This window comes from Elephas maximus, chromosome 23, assembly GCF_024166365.1.
Source record: "Elephas maximus indicus isolate mEleMax1 chromosome 23, mEleMax1 primary haplotype, whole genome shotgun sequence".
NCBI classification, from domain to species: domain Eukaryota; kingdom Metazoa; phylum Chordata; class Mammalia; order Proboscidea; family Elephantidae; genus Elephas; species Elephas maximus.
The window spans coordinates 5,905,560-5,927,631 of record NC_064841.1 but is presented as its reverse complement, the minus strand read 5'-3'; the positions used below and the strand labels follow the sequence as shown (position 1 = coordinate 5,927,631).

At 39.7% G+C, this 22,072-nt stretch overlaps 1 protein-coding gene across 1 annotated transcript in view; it reads right to left on the bottom strand.

Moving 5' to 3' along the window:
• Nucleotides 1–7,939: 7,939 nt before the first annotated feature.
• DHX36 (DEAH-box helicase 36) overlaps nucleotides 7,940–22,072 on the bottom strand; it is a 58,517-nt gene continuing 44,384 nt past the window's right edge. The window contains exons 18-25 of the mRNA XM_049867786.1: nucleotides 20,582–20,755; nucleotides 20,349–20,435; nucleotides 19,113–19,196; nucleotides 16,075–16,174; nucleotides 15,886–15,976; nucleotides 13,220–13,340; nucleotides 12,143–12,295; nucleotides 7,940–11,771 (exon numbers count right to left, since the gene is read on the bottom strand). Coding sequence (XP_049723743.1) covers nucleotides 11,586–11,771; nucleotides 12,143–12,295; nucleotides 13,220–13,340; nucleotides 15,886–15,976; nucleotides 16,075–16,174; nucleotides 19,113–19,196; nucleotides 20,349–20,435; nucleotides 20,582–20,755 — 996 coding nt within the window. The 3' untranslated portion in view covers nucleotides 7,940–11,585. The remainder of the gene's footprint in view (nucleotides 11,772–12,142; nucleotides 12,296–13,219; nucleotides 13,341–15,885; nucleotides 15,977–16,074; nucleotides 16,175–19,112; nucleotides 19,197–20,348; nucleotides 20,436–20,581; nucleotides 20,756–22,072) is intronic.

Here is a 22,072-nt window from a genome sequence, read left to right as displayed (position 1 = left end):
AAGTCAGGGTGCTGGCTGGCTGTGTTCTCACCTGGAGCTCAGTGTCCTCCAAGCTCATTCCAGTGTTGGCAGAATTCAGTTCTTTGCAGTTGTAGGACTGAAGTCTCCACTTCCTTGCTATCAGCCAAGGGCCCCTCACAACTTCTAGAGGCCGTTGGTGGCTCCGTTTATCTTCAAGGGAGTACCAGCATGTCCGACACTTGAATCTTTTTCACACTTGGAGTCTCTCTTAGCATCCTGTTATGCTACAAGCTAGAGAAAACTACTTTTGAAGAAGTCATGGAGTTAGGCCCTGTCTTAATTTAAAAAAATTTTTTTTTAGTTTTTTTTTTTTTAATTTTTTTGCTATAACAGAAATACAAGTGGATGGCTTTAACAAAGAGAAATGTATTCTCTCACAGCCTAGTAGGGTAGAAGTCCAAATTCATGGTGCCAGCTCCAGTGGAAGGCTTTCTCTGTCAGCTCTGGGGGAAGGTCCTTGTCATTAATCTTCCCCTGGTCTCGAAGCTTCTCAGCACAGGGACCCTAGATCAAAAGGATGTACTCCCCTCCTGGTTCTTCATTCTTGGTGGTAGGAGATCCCTTTGTTTCTCTGCTTGCTGCTTTCTTTTTTATCTCAAAAGAAATTGACTCAAGATACAACCTAATCTTGTAGATTGAGTCCTGCCTCATTAACATACCAAAACCAAAAAACCCACTGCCATTGTGCCTACCCCATGGGGTTTCCAAGGAGCTGCTGACCTTTTGGTTAGCGGCTCCATAACTACTGTACCACCAGGGGTCTCTTCATTAGCATAACTGCCCCTAATCCTGCCTCATTAACACCATAGAGGTAGGATTTTATAACACATGGGAAAATCACATCAGATGACAAAATGGTGGACAACCACACAGTCCTGGGAATTATGGCCTAGCCAAGTTGACACACATTTTTGGGGGGCACAATTTAATCCGTAACAGGACCACCAGATAATCTGCCTTACCATTAACTCAAAATCAACTGATTTGGGACCAAATTACATTTGCAAAATCCTTTTGCCTTGTGACATGATCATGGGCATAACATTAAGGAGCAGAGATCATGGAAGCCCTCCTTTACCACACACTCTATAAAACTTCAAAATGTTAAATATTCAGGTTCCCAGCATCCGTTGCAGCTAAAATACAGCCATATGAAGGTAGTGCCAAGCAGTTACATCTGTGTTAAGATATGCCAATCAGATACATCTTTGCTGGACTTTCAAACTAGTGATGGAAGAGGGAAGAGATGGTGAGCAGTAAAATGTATCACTTCTTTACCCCAAGCCCGATCCCAAATTGCTGCTGCATTTCTCCTGGGCTTTGGAAAGCAGCAGGGAGGTAAGAGCTACTTGGTGGAACTGAGGGCTGAACGATGCTGGTGAAAGTTTAGTGCCTGCCATGATTACCCCTCTCGTGGATGGGGCCCAAAGGGCTCCACTCTGAAGTGGGGGGTACAAACCTGAAAGACCTCAATCTTTGCTCACGGCTTCTAGCACCTTCAGGTGCGTGGCAGAAGGAAACGAAATCTCCCTGGAGGAAACTAGCATCAGTTTTAGTTTTCAGTTATTTCTTAAATTCTCAAAGGTTTGGTTAGTATTCAGAGACATGACATCATGACAGAAAAAAGCAAACACAGGGACTCTAGGTAATGAAATTATCACACAGATAGTGATGTAATTATAACTCGTGTTTGTGGAGATAAAGCCAAACTTTCAAACACAGCTAGCAACTGTAGAAAGTGATGTAACAAAAAAGTAATCTACCAGAACTAGGTATGGAACTAGGTATACAGCAGATTTAGATAGAGCTAAAAGAAGTATGGGTGAACTGAAAGACAAGCTAGAAGAAATTACCTACCAGGAAGCATGGAGAGCAGAGACACAGAGAATAAAAGGATTTAATTGGGGTCCCAGAAGATAGGAGAGACGGGAGCATTGGCAAAGGGGCTGCATGTTTATAACCTTGCTCTCAACAGTCAAAGGTGCAGGTGTCCCCTGGAAAAAGTGTCTTTGGGTAGGATAGCCCTCTTTAACTGCGGACAGTTCCTGGAGATAGCTGATGGGTGAAGGCTGTCACCTGGTAGCACTCCTATCAACTAAGGGAATAGACTTCAGCCCTGAAGGAGGAACTAGGCAGTGCAGCACAGTGTTCAGTACATGTAGCTATGTCAGTGTTGAATAAAACACTGGCACGACTTTAAGACAAATGGCATGACTAGGGATAGAGAGCCTGCATAAAGGGGAAGGATTCATTTAATCAGGAAGCCATAATAATTCGATTATTACAATATGTCTCAAAATACATAAAGCAGAAATATAATGAAGAAATCCATACAAGATCAGTATTTGATAGGAAAAGTAGATAAAAATCAAAACGATAGAGGATCTGAATGATGCAAGTAATAGTTTAACATAATGGGCATATAAGGGACACTGCAGCAATTTCAGCACACATGCTTTTCAAGTACATATATTAAACTATTTCTGGGCTAGAAAGCAAGTTTGAACAAATTTTAAGGAATTGAAGTTACAGAGTTCTCCAATTGCAGTGTAGTTAGGTTAGAAATCAGTAACAAAATTAAGAACTGCCCATGTATTAGAAGCTTAGCAATAACCTTTTAAATAATACTTGGTGTATTAGTTTTACTGTTGCTGTAACAAATTACCACAAACTGGTGGTTTAAAACAAGACAAATTTATTTTCTTAGAATTCTGGACGTCAGAAGTCCAAAATGAGTCTCATGGGGCTAAAAATCAAAGTGTCAGCAGGACTGGTTCATTCCAGGGACTCCAGGGGGATGTATTTTTTGCCTCAGCCACCTTTTAGCGGCTACCAGCATTCCCTGGCTTGTGGCTGCATCACCCCAATCTGTGGTTCCATTGTCACATCTCCTACTCAGGATCTTAATCACAGCTGAAAAGTACCTTTGGCCATTAAGGTAACATTCACAGGCTCTGAAGATTAGGATGTGGACTTCGGGGGAAACTATTATTCAACCTGTCACACCTAAGTAAATAAGAAATCATGATACTAATTAAAATACTTAAAAAAAAATTTTTTTTTTAATTGTGCTTTAGATGAAGGCTTACAGAACAAATTAGTTTCTCATTAAACAATCCATGCATTGTTTTCTGACATTGGTTGCCAACCCCATGACATATCAACACTCTCCCCTACTTGACCTTGGGTTCCCCATTACCAGCTTTCCTGTCCCTTCCTGCCTTCTCGTCCTTGCCCCTCAGCTGGTGTGCCCATTTAGTTAAAATATAGTCTTAACTGAAGAAAGACTAAATAATGAAAATACATATCAAAATTCATAGGATGTAACTAAAAGAATACAAAGTGGGCAAATTATTGCTTTAATATTTTTGGAGGAAAAAAATAAATTAGGATAAGCACCCACATGAAGAAATTTTAAAAGAGCCACAAAACTAAAACAATAATTTCTAATTTTGCAGACCAAACATTAAAAAAAAGATGAGAGTATTGTGAAAAATTAACATAAATGTAGAGGAAATAAATTCCTAGAAAAATATAATTTACCAAAACTGACATAAGATGAAATAGAAAAACAATTAGCTCTGTAACAAATAAATCAATAATTAAAAAATTTCCCCTGCCCCAGTTCCAGATGGCTTTATCACTGAATTCCACCAAACATACAAAAAAGAAATAACTCCAGTCGTACACAAATGCTTCCAGAGAATATAAAAAAGGGGTACAAGCCCAAATTCATTTATCAGACGGGCATACCCATATCAAGCCATGACAAGGGCAATCAAAGAAATTACAAAACAATTTCATTTATGAACAGAGCAAAAATCAAAATATTAGCAATATGAGGCCAGCATTACCCTGTTACCAAAACCACATACAGTACAAAACGAAAACTAGACCAATATCCCTCATGAATAGAGAGGCAAAATTTTTCAACAAAATATTAGCAAATCATATCTGGCAATATAAAAAAAAGAATTATATACTATGATCAATGCCTTATTTCAGGAAGGCAAGGATAGTTCAATATTTGAAAATTAATACATGAGATCCAGCATATTAACAAGCTTAAGAAAACTTATGGTTCTATCAATTAATGCAAAAAAAAAAAAAAAGTCAAACATCCATTTCTGATAAAAACTCTCAGCAAACTAGAGCTAAACGACATCTCTGATATTTTGCTGGACTTAGTTGCAGAAAAAAAACTTTTTTTAATTTTTTCTATCATAAATGGATAGTGTATTTTTATGCAAACAACACATGCCTTCTAAGTTTGCCAGCCACGCCCTCACCCTACGAGGTATTTTTGTAAGCATACTATTTTTTCTTTTTTTTACAGCAACATGTAAAAAAAAAAAATTGGTATAATGGTGCTTAGAAAATACCTCTCAGTTGGAGGGTGAGGTTGGCAAACATAGAAGGTGCACGTTACTTGCATAAAAATACAGTATTTGTAAAGTTAGTAAAAAAAAAAAAAAAAATTTTAGGATACCATATATTCGTTTCTTAAATGATAAATAATTTTTAAATATTTAGACATCCGACATATTGGCCTCCATCTGTATTCTTCCCCAAGATCCCACAAACGCCTTAGGAGTAGGCCTATTCCACTTAACCATCTCTGCTTTAAAACAAAGGGGAAAAAAGTTAGATTCCAGAAAGAACCGTAAATAACCAAACTAATTCAACAAATCCCTGTTAAAGCGGGATAATCAGAGTTCGTAGAAAAGATAAAGTATCGAAATATCCAAGGCTTTGAACAGGTTCTCTGTGGTCTGACCTCCTGTTGAGAATCTGCATTTCCACCCCAGACCAGACTGAGTCTATGTTTAACAATATCCCCTAGTGATTCTGAAGTAAATATGATTCAGCATTTCCATCACAGATATACTGAATCAGAATCACCTGGGGGCCTTGTTGAATGTAGATTCAGTATATTTGGGGTGGAAATGCAAATTCTCAGCAGGGGTTCAAGCCAGAAAAAAACTGGGAATAATAGAAATAAATAAAGCTACAAGGCATAGAAAGAAAAATCGCCAAGGAATTACTCTTTATTTCATTAAAAGCTTTGCAAAAATAAACTTTATTCCAGACCAAGGTCGTCTTTCATGTGTGAAGGAAACAGAAATGTCCTTTGCAAGGATTTCACTTGCTGTCATCTTCTTGGAAAAATTACTTGAAAATTCCTACCAGCTCATTAAAACATCTACTTGAAACATGAATCAAAATTAAGAACTAGAAAAAGGGCAGTCACAATTTAAAAGAAATTCCATGGTAAAAGTTGGCTCTACGATGCTTTCACATCAGCAGTTCCATCCCTTTCCTAACACCAAGTCACGTTTTTTCTCACCCCCTATTCTTCACCTTTTGCCATTACAACCACTTAAAACCGGTGCTATTCTCTTCTGGCATTTAAAGACAACTGCTTAACTATATATACACTGCACAAGCAGAATTACTGGAGTGCACATCTGGCCATTTTCAATGTCACGAAACATAAGCAATGACTTCTCGTATCTCAAATTCATAAAGAATAATCCCCCTGCACTCTGGTCAGATATATCCTTATGGATTCCAATCATGTAACGTATAAGCTTGAAAACAAAAACATACATATTAAGTATGCAAGACGATCAAAAAAGACAGCAAATAAGCACATGAAAAGATGTTCATTATGAGACAGTATGTTGTTAGGCGCCATACAGTCTAATGCCTTTACATAGTAAAATACAGGTAATCTTTCTGGTATCTTCTGCTTTCAGGCAGGATGCATCTGGACACGAGCAGTGACATCTCTGGTTCCACTCTCCCTTCTGAATCTGGCTTGAACTTCTGGTAGTTCCCGATCCATGTCCTGCTGCAACTGTTTCTGGATTACCTTCAGCATAACTTTACTTGCACATGGTATCAATATGGTTCAATAATTTCCACATTTTCTCTTGGACCACCTTTTTTTTGAAATGGGTACAAATATGGATCTCTTCCAGTTGCTTGGCCAGGTAGCTCTCTTCCAAATTTCATGGCATCACCGCACTCATTTGTTGAAACACTTGTTGGTATTCTGTCAATTTCTGGAGCCTTGTTGTTACCAGTGCCTTCAGTACAACTTGGACTTCGTTCTTCAATACCATTGGTTCTTGATCGTATGCTACCTCTTGAAACGGTGAATGTTGACCAGCTCTTTTTTGGTACAGTGACTCAGCGTATCCCTTCTATCTTCTTTGGATCTTCTCTGTGTCATTCAGTTTTTTGCCAGTATAATCCTTCACTATTGCAACTCAAGGACTGAATTTTTTCTTCAGGTTGAGAAATGCTTAGCATGTTCTTCCCTTTGGTTTTCTAACTCCAGGTCTTTGCACATTTCATTAGACTTTTTCTTCTTGAGTTGCCCTTTGATATCTTGTTCAGCTCTTTTGCTTCATCATTTCTTCCTTTCACTCTAGCTACTCTACATTTGACAGCAACTTGCAGAGTCTCCTCTGACACTCATTTTGGTACTTCTTTCCTGTCTTTTTAATGACTTTTTGCTTTCTTCACATATGATGTCCTTGATGTCATCCCACAACTCATCTGGTCTTTGGTCATTACTGTCCAATGCATTAAATCTACTCTTGAGATGGTCTCTAAATTCAAGTGGCATATACTCAAGGCTGTACTTTCGGGTTTTGTGGACTTTTGATTTTCTTCACCTTTAACTTGAACTTGCATATAAGCAATCAATGGCTTGTTCTGTAGTCGGCCCCTGGCCTTGTTCTGAATGATATTGAGCGTCTCCATCATCTTTTTCCACAAATGTAGTCGGTTTGATGGTGTTACATGCAGAAAGGCCCACGTGTAGTCACCATTTCTGTTGTGCAATGAAGAAGTCGTTGGCCATATCTTCCAACTTTGTTTCCAACTTTCACATTCCAATCAGCAGTAATCATCCGTGTGTCTTGATTGCATGTCCAATCAATTTCAGACTGCAGAAGTTGGTAAAACTCTTCAGTTTCTTCATCTTTGGCATTCATGGTTGGTACGTAAATTTGTGTAGCCATAGTTACTGTTCTTCCTTGTAGGCGTATGGATATTATCCTATCACTGACACGATTGTATTTCAGGATAGATCTTGAAATGTTACTTTGGTGATGAGTGTGACACTATTCTTTTTCAATTTGTCACTCCTGGCATAGTAGACAATGTTTGATTCAAAATGGCCAACACTAGTCCATTTCAGCTCACTAATGCCTAGTGTATCGATCTTCACGCATTTCATTTATGACAACTTCCAATTTCCTCAGTTCATACTTTGTACATTCCACATTCTGATTATTACTGGGTGTTTGCAGCTGTTTCATCTCATTTTGAGTTGTGCCACATCAGCAAATGAAGGTCCTGAGAGCTATACTCCATCCACATCATTAAAGTTGACTCTACTTTGTGGAAACCCTGGTGGCATAGTGGTTAAGAGCTACAGCTGCTGCTAACCAAAAAGTCGGCAGTTCGAATCCACCAGCCACTCCTTGGAAACCCTACAGGGCAGCTCTACTCTGTCCTATGGGGCTGCCGTGAGTTGGAATTGACTCGACGGCAATGGGTTTGGTTTGGGCTACTTTGAGGAGGCAGCTTTTCCTCAGTCATCTTCTGGCACTGTATCAGACAATCTGCTGCTGCTGCTATGATCCATTAAATTTTCACCAGCCAGTTTTTTCAGCAGATCACCAGGTCCTCCTTCCCAGTCTTAGTCTGGAAGCCCCGCTGAAACCCGTCCACCAGGGATGACCCTGCTGGTATCTGAAATGCCAATGGCACAGCTTCCAGCGTCAGAGCAGCATACAAACCACCACAGTGTGACAAAGTGACAGACGAGTGGTGGATTAGACTTTACAGAAATACCAACTGAAACAATGAGATATGACCACACATTTATTAAAGACTAAAACAAAATGCAAAAAATCCCACAATCACCAAACTTAAGGAAAACAAAAACTAAAAGTACCCAGTACTAGCAAGAACGTGAAACACTGGAACCCTCATACATTGCTGGTGGGAATGGACAGTTGGTACAGCCACTTTGGAAATGTTCGGCAGTTTCTTATAAATATATACTTACTATATTACATAGCAATTCTAGTCCTAAGTGTCAATGCAAGAGAAATAAAAACATATAACCACACAAAAACTTGTATACAAATGTTCATAGCAGCTTTATTCGTAACAGCAAACAACGGAAAACAGGTGTCCACCAACTGGTGAATGAATAAACAAACTGTGCCACATCCTACACTAGAACAGTAAAAAAGGAACTAACTACTGATACACGCAACATGAACATCTCAAAAACCTCAGAGGAAAAGACTCAAAACACTACACGTGACTTCACGTATTTCAAATTCCAGGAAAGCCAGGACTGTAGTGACAAGAAGCAGAGCAGTGGTTGCCAGGGGCTTGAAATGGGAGCAGAGGACTGACTGTAAAGGGGAACAAGACACATTTTTGGTGACAGGTTCTACATCAAGACTGTAATGGTGGTAATTACATGGCTTTATACATTTGACAAAACTCACTTGTATGCTTACATTGGTTAATTTCATTATATGTAAAATAATACCTTAGATGCTAAAAAAAAACAGAACTAAGGAAATACACCAAAATGTAACAGTGGTAACATGATTACATGTTGAATTTCCAAATACAAGGGTATGTTGTTTAAATTCAAAATAAAAACCGTATTTAAAATCATTAGCATACTACAAACACGATTATACCACACAATCACAATTACTTCAAAATAAATACAAATTCAGAGTTAGACAAGAGGAAAGCAAATTACCACTGTTGACTCTACTTTTCTATAATGTCTAATTTTTAGGGTGCGTTTTGTTTAAAAAATACAGTAAGAATAGAAAATAACTGATAATTCATATAAATGTATCTACAGCTTTGGCCCAAGTTAATGAATGAAATGACTTCACATGGACTCATTTTTCAAAGATGCTTTTTAAGGATTATTCAGTGATTTCTTCATTTTTTTTCCAGTAAGTTTGTTTTTCAGGGTTATTTTTTTTTCTAGTGTTATCCTCTGGACTCTCAGAATGGTGAGGCAAACAGATTTTCCTTCTTAATTTAGTGTCTTATTCATTAAAACTACTAAAGAACAAACAGTTCCTAGGCTGGAATGCATTTTCTGCTCAATAATGTCCTATTTTGTAAACAAAAGAAGAAATGATATCTTCAGTTAAAATTTCCATCCTGGTCAGCTACTGAGAAGATACAAATTGAGGGTGACTGGAACTGCTTTGGGAAACCTTGGTGGCGTAGTGGTTAAGTGCTATGGCTGCTAACCAAAGGGTTGGCAGTTCGAATCCACCAGGAACTCTATGGGGCAGTTCTACTCTACCCTACAGGGTCGCTATGAGTCGGAATCGACTCGATGGCACTGGGTCTTTTTGTTTGGAGCTGCTTTATCCTCTGTCAATACCTCATGTGTTTAATTTCTTCAGGAACATCTCAGTCGCATGGAAAATAAATAAAATATAAACATTGGTTTATAAGCATGGAACCAACTATGTAGTAATTTATAAAAGCATCCTTAAATTCTTTCTTCCAAGACCATTTTGGCAAACAGACTGTGTGAATTTAAAGCGGACAGTATTGGCAAGAAAAAAAGCACAAAAATAAACACTCACAGAATAAACACTGTCCGATGGTCAGAGTTTAGGGACACACTAATATGCTACAATACTGTAGTATGACTCAGGAACAAGGATTCAGTGAGTGACAGATCACTTCTGAGAGACAAGCCAAGAGAACGGAGCTGGAACACACAGTACATCAAACCCTTGGTAGGCAACAGTGGGTGGCATATATTCCCAGGAACGGGAGCAGCACCTGAACCAGGGCCGTCGGCGGGTAATCACAGCGTTATCAATATACCCCAGGCACTGTATGGTGCTCTTCCTTTTGTCCCCTGGCATTTACAGGAAGGCACAGTAAAGCCTGCGTATTATAGGGTGCAGCAGTATGCTCTTCCGATCTTTTTGCAGCATGTCCAGTACTACTTTTACTTTTTGTCAGCCATTCTGAGTCAAAACTATTAGGTCACAAAATAAATGGCAGAAATAGGGTCACGGTAGAGCCAACAGCACTCAATGGTGGGTAACGTTTCTGTTCAAATGCTTTCTGTCAAGTTACACAAAGTCAAGTCCAGATGCAGGGCCGTTCCAGAGTGGGTTAATTCAGTGGCTCACCTGCATTGTTAAGGACTCTGGTGGTTTCCGTCTTTTCACTAAGCCAACCTCAGGACATGGTTCTGGCTCCCCTGTGACCACAGGTGGCTGCAGGAGTTCCAAGTGTCAGACTCTGGACAATGTCCAGGGAAGGAGAGAAGTTTCCTGTCTAACTCTCTCCTAGTGAGGAAAGCCTTTCTCTGAACCCCCCTTGTAGATTTCTCCTCAGGAGCCATTGGTCAGGGCAGGTTCACACACTCATGCCTCACCAAGTACTTAAAATAAGACCACTCATGACTGGCTTTAGAACAATCTTGATTGACCCACCATCCCTGGGCAGAAAGGGGTCAACAGGTAAGCAAGAAAGAGGGACAGATGCGCAGCCTACAGTACCTTCCATGTCCTGGCAGAAAAGACAGGACATGTCATCCCATTAGATGTCAGCAGCAGAAGGAGTACAATAGCGTTCAGAGCACGGGAAAAAGTGTGATAAGATGAATTGCTGTACGTTAAAAAATATTTCTGGGACAAGTAACAGCCGAGATTCAGTGAGTACATTCTCCATTCCAGGCACTATTCTATGTACTTTACATGGATTAACACATTTAATTTTCACAACTGTTACCCCTACTTTACAGTTAAGGACAAGGAAGCAGAAAGCAGCTAAGGAATTGTCCTAGACATCTAGCAGTGACATAGACAAAATCTAAACCTAGGCAGTCAGGCTCCAGACCGTGTTCTAACCACTGCGTTACGCTGCACAGGGTGACCTGAACAGGCTGTGTTCACGTTCTAAAAACAGGAAACATCGAATGAACAAGGAAGAGGTGGACATGTAAAAACCAAACCAAGAAGTTAGCTGAGATTTACACACTGTACATTTTATTAAATACTGGGCTTTATTACAACCAATTAATTTACTTCTGATAGAAGTTTCATTTTAAAAAAATGTGATTGTGTTCAAATTCTTACTTGACACTGTTTTTTGGCTAACCATTCTATTTTTACTGGTTCTATAATAAATCATTATGGTCAGAAAGACTAATTTTTCAAAACAGAACAAAGGAATTTCTCAAGTTGTACGACACTCAAAATATACAGGACTACTCCCAAAACGTGGACGTGACCACAACAGGGTATACGATCAGAGGCTACACTGCACTTCCTGGTGTATTTATAATCGCTACCTACGGTTGACATCATTAAGTCATTAACTCATGCACAGAAGTCTTGAGTACCTACTGCAGGTCTCCACCTTATACACAAGAATTAGTCATGTCCCAGGGCTCAGCATCTAGAAAAAAACTATGATGGAAAATGGCCGTCAGACTGCCTTTTCAGATCACCATAGAAAAGCTGTCAGCTGTAACACCCATCCTGGTATCGTGGTGGAAAGTTTCTTGGCATTGCTTTTTCCTGCGTCTTGATCAAGTCTATGATAGCAGACAGCACGGCACAGTCTCTGCATTTGGTGTCGTTCCAGTCCACAGGATGCGGACTCTCAATCTTCTCTTGCAGAAGGACATCGAGCTCCTTTCTTAATTCCTAAGGTTAGAAAAATCACGCGGTCAACAGAGGCAGATGGACTATAGAACAATGTAATAAATAATTTTAATTAGCACAAGGAGTTTCACAAGCTATTAGACGAAACTGAAATATTCAGTGAGCGACCACCTAAAACGTTGTTATGAGTAACCAACTAAGTGTGGTTAAGTTTAAAAATTCCATCTTCAACCATTCAGCCATTCAGAAATGTTGGCCTACTACCTTTTCAAAAATAACTTGAAAAAACTATCAATAAATTTCTCAACATTTCTTGTTTTGCTGAGCCTAATACGTGTTAACACTTGGAACAAAAGCATGAGAACACATTTAGCCGTGCACATGCATTCAAAGACAATCACGTGGTCAGTCACCTTAACAAGATGGGCAATTCTTGCTGGAGACTGAAAGACAATCCATTCATCTACAGCAATGGTTTCTTGATCATCATCCTTCTGGATGGAAATATCACCTCCAAAGAACAGGAGGCAGTACGGGGAGACCTCTGTGCAGTCATACAAGTATATCTGCAATGAGAATCAGAGCAACTTAACACATGCAGGAGTCGAGAAGGTTACTGCCTCATTAAGGCAATAACATCACCCGCTCAGTCTATTGGTGCTTTCCTTCTAAACAGGTATTGTTCTGCTAGTGTTATAAACCCACTGCCATCGAGTCAATTCCAACTCAGAGCAAGCCTACACGACAGGGTGGAACCGTTCCGTGGGTTTTCCAAGACCACAAATCTTTACGGAAGCAGACTGTCACAGCTTTCTCCTGCAAAGCAGCTGGTGGGTTCCCACCTTTCAGTTAGCAGCCTAGTGCTTCACCACTGCCCCACCAGGGCTCCTTCGCTAGTGTAATAATGTAGACTAATAGGGAAGACATGCCATGTTAAATAAGGCACCATCGAATCAGAGAAATGGGGGTTTTATATCTTTAATTCAATTCAAACTATAGCACCACTCTTTAAAAAAATATTTTCTGAGTGGCAAAACTAAAACTAATAACAAAGTTGAAATTATTTTTACCATATGCCTAATATTTTAAAAATCATGCCAAATTATTTTTCTAAACAGATTAACATAACAAAATCACACTGAATATTCTGACCAAATTTCTTAGCTATTTACAGGCATGCCAACAAAATTCTCTGTATAGTGTAAAACTCCCATGTACCCTGAAACTCCTGTAAGATCTTGAAAGCGGGCTCTGAAATAAAACTGTGCAAATGGAATAACTGGTCTAATTAACAAAAATACAAAGATCCATCATGACAGACGTGCACAATCAAAAGTACAGGCTATTTGCTTAAGGAAAGAAGTGTTAATTCAAAATTCACACCAAAGTAAAAAAAAAAAAAAATTTTTGTTTGTAATTGTGGAAACTACAGTTATAAAACTCGACGAGACTGATGCTCAGATCTGTAATTACTTCAAATGTTCACTTACACTACTTGTTCTCATCTTCAGGTGATAGATAAGCCAGTTGTAGTGAAAGTCTGTCTGCTCCACATTAACAGACTTAGGGTGAATGGCAACCAATCCATCACTTTTTGTGTACACTTTGACCCTTAAGAAAGTTGAAACAGTTTGTTAAAAAAAAGTCTTCCAGAAGATTCTTTTTTCAACTATTTCAAAACTTTGATGAAGGGCTTACTAAAAACTAAACAGACAAACCCCAGAGCCTTAAGGAAAAAAAAAAAGAAACCTACAGTTGAGTTAGGTTTATTTGTTATATAAATTTACAAATTCATATTTGAGGAAAGATACAATTTTCATTTAATAACAGATTGGAAAATATCAGCTAAATATTAATACTCTATAATCACACAAGTAATCTTAAAATTACCCAACATATTAGGTGAGATAATATTCCTTAATTGTGCTAAGATATACTGTGCCACTGAAGAACAATGAACAAAAGAAACATAAACACCCTAAATAATAAGTGACTCAGACACAGAGAAGAGTCTATACATTTCTCTATGGCAATCACGATACCAATAAATAGGATTTAATTTTAAGAGTAACTTTCTGAAATCAACGGTAAAATTTCACAGGATATGTACCCAGATATAAAACAAAAATTCAAGAATTTTGTTTAAAAGGGAGTTTTACTATAACCAATTTAATGTTTAAAAGGGAGTTTTACTATAACCAATTTAAAAGAGCCTATTTTAAAATATGTTTCAAATGGTCTCACGTTCACTCAAATCCCCTAATGTCAGAACAGGAAGAGCTGGAGTAAATGTACCTGGATACAGCTCTAGTTCAGTCTCTCAATTCCTAGGGATCTTTTCTTTGATATTCATAAAAATTTCCTCTCAATTTATAGGAGTCCCTAATCAATCTTATTTAACGGAGATGATGTGTAAGGTTTATTTTTAAATAAAAAATAAGTATGGTTGAGTCATCTCTGGCTCAGGGCAGCTCCATGTGTGTCAGAGCAGAACTGCACTCCACAGGGTTTCCACTGGCTGATTTTTTAGCAGACCACCAGGCCTTTCTTCCAAGGTGCCTCTGGGTGGACTCGAACCTCCAATCTTTAGGTTAGCCACCAAGCATATTAACTATCCGCGCCACCCAGGGATTCCTACTTTTAAAGAATGTTAATTATCGTATTAAATGATTACATACAAAGCTGATAATCCACGAATTCCTCCTATTTGTTTTCAAGAGTATCATTTCTGAAGTTCTTAAAATTCACAATACTTCTACCAAAATCACGCAATCATGGTCATGATTCATTATTTAGGATGAAATATTTTTCCTCACCCCACGCGCCACCAATTTAACCAATGCCACCTCACAGCCCCACATCGCTAGAGCAGGGGTTGGCAAACCTTTCCTGCCAAGGACCAGACAGTAAGTATTTTAGGCTTTGTGGACACACATCTGTCCCAACGACTCAACACAGACAATATGCAAACAAGTGGGCGTGGCAGCGTTCCCACAAATATTTACAGAAACAAGCTTTTGGCGTACAGGCCACACTTTGCTAACTTTTGGTCTAGACTAGAACAAAGCACCAATCCAAAGAGAATTATATTATTTCAAAAATAAAAAACTTCCCAGGATAGCAGACAGAGATAATGATATACATAGAAGTAAGAATTTAGCAAGTATTGATGTCACAAATATACTTAGATCACTTAAAATGCAGACAATCCAAGCATAAATGATTAAAACTCCTCTGTTGCCTACAACCCTGTACCCTAAAACAGGCTTTTTCAACCTCAGCACTACTGACATTTTGAACTAGGTTAATTCTTTGTTGTGGGCGACTGTCCTGTGCAACATAACAGGTTTAGCAGCAACTCTGGCCTCTACCCACTAGATGCTAGAAGCACACCCTGCTCCCAGTTGTGACAACCACAAATGTCTCCAGACATTGCCAAATGTCCGGGGGGCGGGGGGGACACACGAAATCATCCCTGGTCGAGAACTATTGCTGTACAACGATGTCTGCAATTTGTTAAAGAATTTTAAATTAAAATATTCATTTACAAATCCACTGGGCCAGGATCTACTTTAAGGACTCTTGATACATAATTCTAATCTGCGTGTCTTCCGAACAGCTGGTATAAATTCACAAACCACTAACCGTACGTGACTTTCAGTTTCCCTGTACCCTTGCTAGTATGAGCTCATTTACTAGGCAAAAGATGTCTCGTCATTCTGTACAGTTACTACTGAGGTCATTAACACGCACATTGATGAACTGCATTGTACTTCTCAAAATAGTAAAATTACCAAAATTTTCTTCAGAGGCTGTTAAAAACTGATCCAGTTTATAATGAGAAGGGAGGGGGAACTACCCTCAGTGATTTCTACCTAGCCCTCGGTTTTGAATAGCTGGTGTACTTTTCTAAAATTTATACTGAACGATAATGAGCGATAGGAGAGGTGACTGCAAGGATACGGAGAAAGGCAAAGCGACACGTATGTGAGACAGTCTGCCTTCTTCTAAAGCGTACGAAATAAAGAGCAAGAACACGGCCCAAATACGAACGTGAACACGTTCACACTGCAACAAAGTCCTGCTGCATCACAGAATTCCAAAAGTTTAAGGGAAGGGTTGCAAGAAGTAACTGGTAATAATCTTCAATGCTTACATTTTTCTTTTTTTACCCAAATTTGGTCGGATTTTAGCAACTTTGGGGTATAAACCAGCACAGATAACAGCTTTAATTATCTTCTCATTATCTATTGGGAGTGGGAAGACAGAGGGGAAAAAACAAGAGTAAAATACTGGCATAATGGACAACAGCAGCAAGCCATTCACAAGGCGTTTTCTGCGTTACCTGAGTTTATGTTCGAGTCGGGATCTTTAGGATTCCTGCCGCCAACAAACCCCGCTCCCAGGAGGTGCTCGGCAAACTGCGCCTTCATGCTGTGCAGCATCTAGGGAGCAATGGCAGCAGACAGAGCTAGAGAGTCTCTGACACAGCTACAAGGTACAGGCTCAGAAACTCAGGGGTCAGGTTCCCTGCTTTAGGAATACGCTTTGGCAAAAATGTGATGTTTGAGAGCAGTAGTCAGCAAACTCCAGCCTGTCTGTGTACAGTTTTATTGGCACGCTGCCACACCCATCCGTCAACATACCCTCTGCGGCTGCTTCAGCGCCACAATGGCAGAGCAGAGTGGTTGCACCTGGGACCACATCGCCTGCAAAGCCTACAATAACTACTATCTGGCCTTCTACGAGAAAAAGGTTGCCTGACTCAGGGAACAACCAACGATATTTAAGGATGCTTCATTTTATTTGTAAAAATAAGGAGTGCTGCGTTCTGCAGAAGACACACTAAATCATTTTTTAAAGCATCCTCTCTCCCACCCACATTTTGGAATATACCCATATTTATATACTACCAAGAACTAACTACTAGTACCATATTGGCACATTAAACTCAAGGCCTGTTTTATTTTTAATTATTTTATTTTAAAAGAAAACCACGGTTTGGATAAAAATGCATGGCTGATCATTATAAAGCATTTAAGTAATGTGGAATAGTACAAAGATGAAAATAAAGAAAACTTACCCTCAACACTCTCAGAAATAATCATTAAATAAACAAGACCGCAGATGCGTACTGTTCACATATACTGACAGAAGACTTAGAAATACTACCATAACAATGCGATCATAGCACAGCTGTTTTTATAAAAGTATTAAAATTTTAGTTAGAAGAAAATTAAACAGAAATGAAAAGACCAGATGGATTTTGCATTTTCATAATTGTAAGATATATTGCCAAAAGGATTCTTCTAAGCTTAAGATTATAAAATATTATAAAAGTGGAATCATTTTAAGTCTGTATCCGTTTCATGAAACGTGGGACATTGTATTTACCCCACCTTCTCGTTTTTGTTGTAACTGACTCTTAAACCACTCCTCATTTTTATTACCATTATTTTTAAGAATTACCTTCTACATTCTGGTCCATACCCATAATTTCCAACAGCATCGTTTTGTACGAGTTATAAACCAAAAACCCAAGCCCGTCGCTGTCGAGTCGATTCCGACTCATAAGGACCCTAGAGGACAGAGTAGAACTGCCCCACAGGGATTTTCAAGGAGCAGCTGGTGGATTCGAAGCGCCGACCTCTTGGTTAGCAGCCGGGGTCTCAACCACTGTGCTGTTAGTGACACATGTCAACAATTTCCATGCACACTACCAGCTGATTTAGATCCATCTGTGAACTCTCCACTTTGATTCTTCTCCTAATGGACAGCGTATCACTGCCACTGGATTTCTCGTGAATAGCTCAGGGGAGCAGTACTTCTCAAGGGCTTTCCTGAATGCCTGTCTCGTCTTTATACCTGAATTAGTACCCTGACTGGGCACAGACAGTATTCTCAAGGAACACTGGGATTCGGCAATCTCTTCATACACCTGGTTCAGTTCATTTTCCACTTCAGGGCATCAGTCTTGTACCTCTGCAGACACACTCAGTTACACCTGACTTTTCTGTGAAGGCGCCTCTCACCCTTGTCCTCCTTTCTGTGAGCTGCGCACTCAGCGTGCTCACCTTTGTCGCCTTCGGCCACGTTCGTGAAGCGTGATTACCTCAAGACTTTCTTCTGTGGCGATCATTTGACTCTGAGGGGCGTCCATTTTGTTCCTTGTTTTTTTCTTATTTGGGTACAATTTGTTTTCGTAACTCAGCAGCCTTCCTTTCATCCACTTACTGGTTTACTTTGTTTTTTACTGAATTAATATTCTTCTTAAGCTCTTCCGTATCACTGAAGCAGCTTTTTTTTTTTTTTTAACCCCCCTTAGGCCTTATGAAGCCCTGGTGGCGTAGTGGTTGGTTAAGTGCTACATGCTAACCAAAAGGTCGGCAGTTCAAATCCACCATCCACTCCTTGGAAACTCTATGGGGCAGGTCTACTCTGTCCTACAGGGTCACCAGGAGCTGGAATCACCTCGACAGCAACAGCTTTCTTCTGTTTCACGTACGCCTCTCCAGCAGTGCTGTCGTTACACTACATCACAGAGAGTCAGAGACACATACCCTGTCTGGTGTTTAAATGGAATGAGAGGTATCAGTGAACATTCTCAGGCTGAATCATCAAAAAGGCCACGAAAGGGTGAGGGCAGGAAGAGTAAATGAGTTTTACTGCCCTTCCCTGCATACCCTGGAATCTTGTTTCTTTTTTAGTCACTCGTTTTGCGTTACGTATGAGGGTGTGCATCTTTCCTTGTTTTGTGGCAGTTCGTTGAATAAAGATTCTCTATTATTTTGCATAATGATTCAATTTCATAAAAGAAGTTTAAACAATTAACTTTTTGCCACAGACTTATTGCACAAAATAGATGCACAGATTCCCTAATCTAGCATATCTGAAAATACCTGCAGTGTGTTTGACTTAATCTAGCACACCTGAGAATACCTGTAATACATTCGCCGTTACCTGCAGTGTGTTTGACTTAATCTAGCATACCTGAGAATACCTGTAATACATTCGCCATTACCTGCAGTGTGTCTGACCTAATCTAACATACCTGAGAATACCTGTGATACATTCGGCATTACCTGCAGTGTGTCTGACCTAATCTAACATACCTGAGAATACCTGTGATACATTCGGCATTACCTGCGGTGTGTTTGACCTAATCTAGCACATCTGAGAATACTTGTAATACATTCGCCATTACCTGCAGTTTGACCTAATCTAGCATATCTGAGAATACCTGTAATATATTCGCCATTACCTGCAGTGTGTTTGACCTAATCTAGCATACCTGAGAATACCTGTAATACATTCGCCATTACCTGCAGTGTGTTTGACCTAATCTAGCATACCTGAGAATACCTGTAATACATTCGCCATTACCTGCAGTGTGTTTGAAGACAGAAAATACTCCCAGCAATAGTCCTTCTCGTATCTGAAACCACGCCGCCTGGCTTCTTCCCAGCCCTATTGAGCAATGAAATGGAACCAATTTGTATCATTTCCCAAAGCAAGGGCTGCTTACTAGTTTTATTTCAGTAATTTCACCTTTCCTGATACTTCATTTTATTTGTAAAAAATGCAAAACAACTTTGAAACTTACCAATTAAAGCAAGAGAACTCACCATACTCCTCGCCTTTAGGCAAGAATTACCACCAAACTTTCTAATGATTTTCTATACAAGCAGGAGTGATAAAGATGAACGTCAACTGTATCATTTACACAAAATGGACTGATAACCATACGTAATACATTAACAGAAAAAAGCATGTTATGGGACAAATTTCAATGCTATCGTATATTTTCTAATTCATACCGGTGTTCTGTTGGCTACGGGCAAAAGGCAGGAAAATTAATGCTGCCTCTTGAGTTCAGAGGAAAAAGATATATAAACTTTCCCTTATTTTACAATAAGGCTGAATCATCAAAAAGGCCACTGAAGTGTAAGGATAGGAATAGTAACTAAGTTTTACTGCCCTTCCCTGCACACTCCGGAATCTTGTTTCTTTTTTAGTTGTTAATTTTGTGTCATGCATGAATCTAGAGCAACCATGAAAAGATACCCTCTGTAAGCCAAATTACATCTGAATATCGCAGAGCTTGGTGGCAAAGGTTTACCTGCAGATAAGCCTGGCTTTTGGGAAGCCTTCCAGAAATCTCCCTAATCTGAACAACGTACATGATTATGACGCTCTTTTATCAAAATGTTGGATCTGATTCCAAGCGTAGTTTATTCATGAACAGAAAGTGGTCATCTGTCACGAGTGCCAACGAGGTAAAGTGAATACTGTCAAGGATCAAATTTTAAAACCAACTGTTGAATACCTGCTTGTTCTACACCAACCAGAACAACACAAAGAGATTTCTTTTCCATAAAGGTAACTGTAATAAGCTACCGCAAAGCTGAAAAGTTATCTTCACACTGTAGATGTCACCCTCAATGTTCCCGAAGTTCTTTACAAAGGTGCCCAAAGTTCTTTGGAAATTGTCCCCTGACTTTAAAGAGTCTCCCTTAGCAATGTATCCCTGGTCTCTACAATGAACGGCTTTAAAAGGTTAGATACATTCCTTGTTCACGGGACTGAACCGCCATGACCCAGAGCAGGTTTCTCTTTTACCTTAAATGCATTCACAACTGTCAGGTGGTCGCTTCTAGAACCCTTGGCCAACTCTTTTCTTCTCGCATCCGCGATCTTTTCTTTTCCCTTAAAACAACAGGCAAAGGCAGTTTACGTTCCGATGCTATGTAGCACAGGATGGCATTCTAATGAGAAGCTCATGAAAGTATTTCTAGGTCACAACTACTCTCTGTCTGTGAAAATGCCCAGGTTTTTATGCGAATCTCTCTTACCAATGGAATGACAAAGGGGTCCTTGAAGCTGAGGCTGGCAGCAATGGTGAGTACTGGGTCCAGGCAGCAGAACAGGGCTCCAAACAGAATCATTTTTCCAATATGTGGCTCAACTGGTAAGCGTGCTAAGTGGACTCCAAGAGGTGTCAATTCTTCTTGTTTATCCAGAGCGTTCTGTAAAGTAAGAGTTTACATTCAAAACAGACATTTCAAAGCATTACATGTAGAGATATTTTTTTGCTTAAAAAAAAGAACAACCCCACAGGCCATCCCTCATTCTCAAGCCCAAATGCCTTAACATTTGTTCAGCTTCAGTTTTCTTCAACAGAACAAGTTCTGGAGTAATCAAGGATTAGAAACTTAACTAAACAGAAACAAATAAAATTAATCCACAACTTGGCTTCAGTTAGGAGAGAGACTGGAGAAATAATGAACTAGCAAGCTTTCAATCAAGTAGAGAAAATCACCCAATACGTACAAGTTATGGGGAATAAAAACCAAACAGAAAAAAGATACTATTAACTATTTGAAATATGCAATGCATGAACAGCCCCTAGACTACAGCAGTTCAGGAAGCCTGAGACAGGGCAGCAAGGCATACAGGATGTATCTAGAGCTCCTAAACATGGGGGTGACCTGTGCTCTGATTACCTATGCAATTTGGCCCAACCGTCCCACTGAGGACAAGGAGGAGCTAGAGAAGCTGCCTGAAGACACCAAGGAGTCAACAGAAGAAAGAAGAATTAATTACAGGTTAGGACCGAGGGAAGGAGGAAGGCCAAGGAAGGGGTGAGCCCAGAGCCGGGGGCCTCTTTCTGAGGTGTTTGCTGCTTCCAGAAGAGCTCCTGAAAGACACTCTCAGTAGTCTCAGGGGACAAAGGAGGCAAAACACCAGGGACTGTTGAGGCAGGGAGAGGAGAGGGGTGCCTGGTGAAGCCCCCTCGCTTTGGGTCGAGAGGCCAAAGCTCTCGCACTAGAAGCAACGATGCGCAGCAGCAGGCAGGCTCTCAGGGACTGCAGCTTTGGTTCCAGTGATCTCACTCCCTGAACTCCGACTGCGGTGACCTAGGCTGCTCACAACCCTGGCATCAGCAGAAGCAGCAAAAACCCTCTCTGGAGGAAGTCATCATTATCCCAAGCTTCAAATTCTTATCTACAAAGAATTTTGTAAATACAATGTCTGGCATACAATTAAAATAACTAGGCACATAAGAAGACAAGATATAAACTAGGAAGAAGAACAGATAAGCTCATAACTGTTCCGTTAGAAACAGGCTTCTACTAAATGTTTATAACGGGAACAGCCTCAACCTCACAAAACTCCTTCAGAAGGGAAAAAGATAAAAAACAATAATAATGCCTCAACTTGTGTCTAGAAGCCAGCGTAATCTTGACACAAAAACTTAAAAAAAAAAAGCACCGAATAATCTCACCTATTGCCCCAAAGTAAACAATGGCAAACTGAATCCCAGAAAGTTGGGTTTACCTCAG